The sequence below is a fragment of the Frankliniella occidentalis genome, unplaced genomic scaffold, assembly GCF_000697945.3.
Source record: "Frankliniella occidentalis isolate FOCC.00 unplaced genomic scaffold, Focc_3.1 Scaffold4938, whole genome shotgun sequence".
NCBI lineage: Eukaryota > Metazoa > Arthropoda > Insecta > Thysanoptera > Thripidae > Frankliniella > Frankliniella occidentalis.
In genome coordinates this window covers 1-6959 of record NW_026271981.1, presented here as the reverse complement: position 1 = coordinate 6959, position 6959 = coordinate 1, and the positions used below count along the sequence as shown (strand labels likewise).

Below are 6959 nucleotides of genomic sequence, written 5' to 3'. Positions count from 1 at the left end.
AGGGGGGTAAAGGGGCGTGGGTGGGGTACTCACTCCAACAATAATTGCACTTTGATGCGGGACACGCACGACGACAACAAGAATAACAACAACAAAAAATCAACGTGAAAACTAGAAACGGGATTATGGGGCGGGTTGCGATCGACGCTCGTTTAGAGTCCTTCTTACACGAACACCGCACCACTCTTTCGTCACACTGTAGTTTCATTTCTTCGAAGAGGTTTAAGAGGCTGCAGCTCCCGCTGCAACCTGTCTAAGTCGTTGTAGTACTCGTGGTCCGACTCTTCCTCAGATGACCGAGGCTGGTGTCCGAGAAACACCGGTCCACCGACGGGCGCCGCACCGACGCCCGTGACGCCAATGACGCCGACTGGCGCCGACGGCTCTGGCTGGGTGATTGGAATTCCTAAGGGTTGTGAGGAGGGCGACGGCGTGACTGGCGTCGTCGGCTCGTTGCTCACGAGGTGGTACTCCGGGTTGTCCACGCTCGTCGGTTTGACGCCGTTCGCACCCGGCAGTTGGAGGAAGTCTGGATACGTCCTGAAGCCACCGTTTCTCGCTTCACCATTTTCTGTGCGAACAAATATCGTATATTTAGATGGAATTCAAGCAATATGCGGCGGTCTCCGTAAATGGCGGAAGGGTCGGCGAGTAAACCTACCTCCAGACATCTTGGACGGGTCCCCGATCAGGTCCATGTAGGTGGTTTGGCCCTGCGAGGTCTGCGGCGAGGGCATCAGGTAGTCGTCCTCGTCCAGCGGAAGGTCCAGCTTGAGGGAGCCAACCTGCGCCTCCCTCTTGGACGCCCCAGTGTCACAGCAGTCTTCATCCGCGCGGGAGGCGTCGTCTGCAAAGAGAGGAACATCGGGGTTAACCACCTGCGGCTGTTGAGTGCGCGTACTCGTCAGGGCGGGGGCCGGTCCCGGGAGGTACTCACCTCTCTGCTGCTTTAGCTGCTCTGCACCATAGGCGGCCAGCGCATCCTGGAGCCCCAGCTGCAGCCGTCGGTGCAGCTCGGGGTGCGTGGGGATGCCCTGCTGCTGCTGCTGCCGCGCCACGAGCGCCGCCGCCGTGGCCAGCGGGTGCCCGGGGATGGCGGCCGCGTACCTCAGCAGCTCCCAGTTCCTCTGGTTCTGCGGGGTGGGCGAGTCGGCGGAGAGGTGGCCCATGGGCCAGTTCTTGACGGTGGGCGTCCGGGGCGGACTGTTGGAGGACGTGGAGGTAGTCGTCGTGGTAGTGGTGATGGAAGTCGGCCCACCAGGGCCAAGCGGCCCCAGGACAGGGACGGGACCCCGCGACTTGGGCGTGAGGTACTCGTCAGCATCGACCAGCGCCTCTGGTCCCTCGATACCCGACGACAGTGACCTGATCATGTCGTCCTTGGCCTCGCTCGACGAGTAAGGTGGCAACCGCATCAGGTGGTCCCTCTGGATGACCAGGTACCGGCCCGGGTCACGCGCCATCTTACAGAACTCGTCCGACAACTCCTTGAAGCTCGGCCTGGTCTCGGCGTCCAGCATCCAGCACTTGATCATGATCATGTACACGTCGATGGTGCAGATGGCAGGCTGCGGCAGCCTCTCGCCCTTCTCCAGCAGCTCGGGAACATCGCGCGCCGGCACGCTCTCGTAGGGCCTCCCGCCGTACGTCAGCAGCTCCCAGATGGTGACGCCGAACGCCCACACGTCGCTCTTGTGCGTGAACACCCGATGCTGGATGCACTCCAGCGCCAGCCACTTGATGGGCATCTTGCCGCCCGCCGCCTTGTACTCGTCCTCGTTGATGTCGAGTAGCTTGGCGAGGCCGAAGTCGGTGATCTTGACGCAGTGCGGGGTCTGCACCAGGACGTTGCGCGCCGCCAGGTCCCGGTGCACCAGCCGCCGCTCCTCCAAGTAGGCCATGCCGCGGGCGATCTGCGTGCACCAGTTGAGGAGCGCCTTGGAGCCGATGCGGTCGCGATGCGCGCGCACGTAGTCCAGCAGGCAGCCGAGCGGCATGAGCTGCGTGACCAGCATCATCTGGGACGTCATACAGACGGCCAGCAGCTGCAGCAGGTTGGGGTGCTCCACGCTGGCCATGATGTACGCCTCCTCCAGGAAGTCCTTGTTGCTGCTCGCGCCCGTGCCTTCCCGCAACACTTTGATGGCGACGGGTATCTTGATGTTCTCGCCCTCGGGCACCCACACGCCCTTGTACACCGTGCCGAAGGCGCCGTAGCCCAGCACCCCGCCCTTGCGCATCTCGGCCTCCTTGATGATGCGCAGCTTGGCCAGGTTCGGCTTGACGCTGGGCCGCAGCGGCTCGTTGTCGTCCAGCCCCGTCAGCACCATGGTCATCTTCACCGCGTTCTCCTTGGCCTTGAAGCGCCTGCGCACGTAGTACAGGGCAAAGATGATGCCGAAGATGGCCAGCGTGATGGTGACGAGCACGACGATGAAGAGGATGGTCGAGGTGGGCTCGGGGTCGTGCACGGGGCTGCTGATGGTCTGCTCGGAGGAGCAGTACGGGCCGCGGTTGTCCTGCGGGAAGATCTTGTGCGGCATCTCGGCCGGGCAGGTGGCGGTGCAGTTGAAGGCGGTGGAGTTGTCGCCGGGCTGGCCGCCGTCGCGGTAGATCTTGTAGTTGCGGCAGTTGAAGCAGTCGGACGCCTCGGGCCCGCGGCAGCCGCGGCACTCGGGGTGGCACGCCACGCACTCCTGCGACCCGTGCACGGCGAAGTGGTCCTGCAGGCACTCGTCCTCGCACTGCTCGCCGCGCTTGAACTTGGTGCACTCCTGGCAGACCTGCTCGTGGAAGCCGTAGCCCGTGCACTTCTTGCAGCGCGGGTGGCACTTCCTGCAGATGGCCTTGCCGGCCAGGGGCTTGAGCGGGCCCTGCTCCTGCGGCCCCACCCACTCGTAGTAGTAGCCGTCCGGGCAGGACTCGTTCTTCTGCAGGCAACGCTCCACCGTCACGTCGCCGTTGATGATGGCCTTCTCGCACGACGTGCAGCCCGTCGGGCCGATGGTGTTCTCCGGGCCGCTGCAGCCGTACACGCAGTTGGCGTGGCACGGGTTGCACTCGCCGTTCTCGGCGTACTTGCTGATCGGGCAGGTGCGGATGCAGAAGGGGCCGTCGCGCACGTTCTTGCAGCGCGTGCAGTTGTCCGGGCCGGGGCCGCGGCAGGTGCCGTCGCACTCCTCGTGGCACTGCTTGCACAGCCCCTGGCCGGCGCGGTACATGCCGCCGACCGTGTCGCAGTCCGGCAGGCACGTGTCCTCGAACTGGAACTTGGCGCACGACAGGCAGTTGGTCGGCCCGGGGCCCCAGCAGCCCTCGGACGAGCACTGCTTGTCGCAGACCAAGCCCTCCGCGATGCACTCCTCCTCCTTCTTGTTGTTCTGCAGCAGCGTGTTGTGCTCGCTCGACTTCTTGATGCGTTTCCAGTCCACGCCCTGCGCGAAGCACAGGTTCTTGTTCTCCAGGATGGCGATGGAGCCCGAGTGCACCTTCTGCAGGGAGCGCAGGCCGAGCGAGCGCAGGGACGTCTTGACGATGTAGAGCGACGCGAAGTACTCGGTGAGCGCTCGGCCACCGATCACCTCGAGGTTCCGGAAGTAGGACAGGTTGGTAAACTGCTCGTGGTAGCCCTGGATGTTGACGTAGCCCGTCACCTCCTTCAGCGTGCTGAACACCTCCAGGCGGTCCGGGTGCATCATGGGGTAGCGTGGGCCGAAGCTGTAGTTGGAGTACACCATCTGGAAGCCCTTGAAGGACTGGTCCAGGATGGTGAGCGAGCCTTCAATTATGGTACAGCCGAGGAAATCATCTATGTTGCCGGCGTGTACCGTCTGCACGCCCTCGCACGTCTTGGGGCACGGGCCGCCGCACGGCACGCACTCGCCATTCACAGCCTGGAAACAAGACGGCACGGGTTAGAGAAACGAGGTCCAAACCAAACCACTGCGGGGCGCTCAGAGGCGCATGATCGCCGACCAGCCCCGGCCGGCACTACCCCGCCGCGCGCGGCCAATGCCAGAGTCTCCGCGGCGCGGGGTACGCCCGGCGGCGGCGTCGCGATGCTTCGCGGAGATATCAAAACCGGACGGGCCGGGCAGAGCGAGGGGCCCAACAACGGCGCGGTCCTGGCGCGTCCCTTTCTCCTCCTCGGCTCTGCCCGGCTCGGCCCGGCCCATAGGCCGTGGGCCCAGCGTCGCATCTCATACGCGGCCTCGTGCGAGTACCGCGACGCGGCCGCGAAGAATGCAGCGCAGCAGCGCGCCTCCGACTGGGTACAGTAGTGGTCCAGCTGCTGGGCGTGGCCCGGCGTGGCCACGATGGCGTCAGCTCTACCAATAACTAGGATGACTACCACCGCAGCCTCTCGACGGCCGTATAAGTCGCGCGGCGAATCAGTGGTGGGAGAGAGACAGACACACACAGGGAGAGAGTGTTTTCCAGGATGCGAAGAAAATGTCCTCACCTTCTTCTGCGGCGGGCAGCTCCGCACGCAGGCGCCGTTGTCCTTGAGCAGGTGCTCCGGGCAGTTCTTGACGCACGTCGCCCCGTAGGCGTACTTGCCGTGGGGGTTGGTCTCCCACCGGTACTTGACGGGGTTGTAGCGCTGCATGGCCGGGCACTCTTGCGTGCACACGCCGTCGTCGTAGAAGTTCCGACACGCCTGTAGGGGACACGGGGGCGGTTAGCGGGCAACGAGACAGAGAGAGAGGGAGTAGGGGGGAATCTCATATTCATTTTTTTAAACGCCGAGGCGATGGGATGGGAGGTGCCGAAGGAGGTACCCCTCCGGTACCCTCGGAGGCTCGGCCCAACTCACCAGACAGTCGCTCTGCTTGGGACCGGTGCAGCCTCCGGCACAGAAGAGGTGGCAACACTGCCGGGGCTCCGGGCCGAAGCACCGGCCCTGCCAGCACTGCGGGCTGCAGTTGGTCTTTGAAAACTGCTGGCAGTTCTCGACGCCCTGGAAGGAGAACGGACGAGCGTTAGGTTAGGTCATGAACCGCCGCAGTTTGAGATTAATTTGAACGCGTATTTGGGCGCGCTCTGCGGCCCTTAAGCCGTGGCTTCCTTTCCTCACCTCTCCCCAGCAGCCGGCGGTGCAGTTGGCGTGGCAAGCAGGACACTCCCGCTCCGGCGACGTGAAGTTGTACACGTAGGTGTATTTGGCGTTGTGTCCCGTGATAATCTCATCCCAGTTGATAGTCCGAATGTGGCACAGGTTGTAGTTGTTGAACATGCCCACGCTTCCGCTCAAAATATCTGCAATCAAAACGACCAATTAGCTCAGAGCCTCCTACTCCTCCTCCTCATTTTCTTCCTCGACTTATTGGGGCAATGCTATGCAAAATGCGTGTGCTTTTGCGATGCCGCCGCTAGGCTTAACCTCTTGATCCAAACGTCGATAAGTATAATTGAAATGCCGAGGCCTGGCTCGCCTTGTGGCAGCTGGCAGCGGCGGGGCGGGATGCCTGGCGGAGTCGGACGCCCGCCTAGGTAGGCAACCCGTTTGCATGGCTGCTCGACAGGCCTGCATCCTCTCCCGAACCTCACACTACTCACCTCTGAGCGCGGGCATCTCCAGCGTGTGCATCTTTGACAGGGTGACGAACAGCGCGAACTCCTCCTCCTGGATGTTGACCTTGAAGGTGGTTCGGCCGCGGATGATTTGCAGCCGCGGCAGGACGATGCGCCGCACGTCCACGTGGCTGATGAGCACGTAGCCCGTCACCTCGCGGATGTACTGCAGGAAGCTCAGGTCGAACCCTTCGTCCTGGAGCCACGTCAGCTCCAGGTTGCCGTCCACGTAGGTGCAGTTGGTGTACCGGTCGCGCAGGTTGCGGTAGTGGTGCTCCCGGTTGGACGGCACCGACATGCGACCGTTCGTGCCGATGCATACTGCAAACAGAGGAAAAGGAATGTCTCGGTTAGGTTCGGTTCGACTCCAAAGCAGCGCCAGGAGACGGACGGCGAGCATGTGACCCGCGCCAGTCCAGCAGCACGCCAGTCCACCTCATCTCCGATAAAGTGATCCGCTACAATGACTGAATCCCAAAGGTGTAATCGTTAGTACCCACCCTCGGGTACCCTGTCCTCGCTGCACGACTCGCCGCCCCCTAGTGTGTTACCAAAAGCCTCTTGCGGCCTCACGCCCCGGCAGGCCGAACAGGCGGGCAGCTCGATCCGCATCCGAGAGCGGTGTAACAAACGATCAAGGAGTTGGAATCGTGAGCACGAATCGCCGCGGCGAGACGCGGCTCGGAGGTGGAGGTGAGGCGCGCCGACCCCAACACGGCGGGGCGGGGCGGGGCGTGGCGGGGCGGGGCGTGGTGTGGCGAGGCGAACACCCGGTGCATTGAACCATGCGAGAGCACGCGTCGAGGCTCCTCCTCGGCGAGCCGATGGCTGCACTACACTACCCCTGGCCTGGCCGCGCGTCCTCATGTGTAACGCCACGCTGTGCAAGCGGGAGAGCATGAGGCCCGAGGCCCAGAGCCGCTTGTGGTGTCTCCTCAAACTCCGAGTCAAACTCAAACAAGACCTCAAGGCCCCGCGTGCAGCCTGCCTGTCCTGGCGGTTGTTTATCTCGCAGGGTCCTTGTTAGAGTCCCCGCCGGGCCCGGGTCGGCCGGGGGGCTGGGCTTGGGTTTCGGCGACACACCCGATAAGGTCCTCCCTCCTCGGCCATGTCCTTGAACCGCTGCAAAGGACCCACAGAATGTGTGTTTGTATTCGATAAGATACGTGTCCCCGCTCCACACAGTTGGCCGGCCGGGCGACTAGAGAGTGGCCGACGAGGCCGACGCGGGGTCGACTAGGTCGCGGTCGCCGGCCGGGCCCCCTTACGTCGTCACACCGTTTGTTTGGCAAACCCCGTAGTGTCCATCCGGCCAATTGGGACCCGGGCTCTAATTGCCTCGAGGACACCGGGCCGGTGGCCGCTCTCGCTCTCTCCCCCCCCCC

General features: G+C 63.5%; 1 protein-coding gene across 1 annotated transcript; it reads right to left on the bottom strand.

The window, feature by feature from the left end:
- Positions 1–28: 28 nt before the first annotated feature.
- Positions 29–5989, bottom strand: LOC113209899 (epidermal growth factor receptor). The gene is made up of 7 exons (XM_052276903.1): positions 5560–5989; positions 5078–5259; positions 4817–4960; positions 4463–4660; positions 938–3893; positions 662–847; positions 29–571 (listed from the first exon to the last, which is right to left on the bottom strand). The coding sequence occupies exons 1-7, from the start codon at positions 5972–5974 to the stop codon at positions 192–194; spliced, it is 4461 nt and encodes a 1486-aa protein (XP_052132863.1). The 5' UTR covers positions 5975–5989; the 3' UTR covers positions 29–191.
- Between the last annotated feature and the right edge of the window lie 970 nt (positions 5990–6959).

Bases quoted from the DNA above. Each gene is read 5' to 3' on its own strand.
- LOC113209899 (XM_052276903.1), bottom strand. From the start codon at position 5,974: ATGCTCGCCGTCCGTCTCCTGGCGCTGCTTTGGAGTCGAACCGAACCT. The intron at 5,260-5,559 runs GTGAGTAGTGTG...TTTTGATTGCAG, and splicing joins GGAGATGCCCGCGCTCAGAG to ATATTTTGAGCGGAAGCGTG. The intron at 572-661 runs GTAGGTTTACTC...TTGTTCGCACAG, and splicing joins CCCGTCCAAGATGTCTGGAG to AAAATGGTGAAGCGAGAAAC.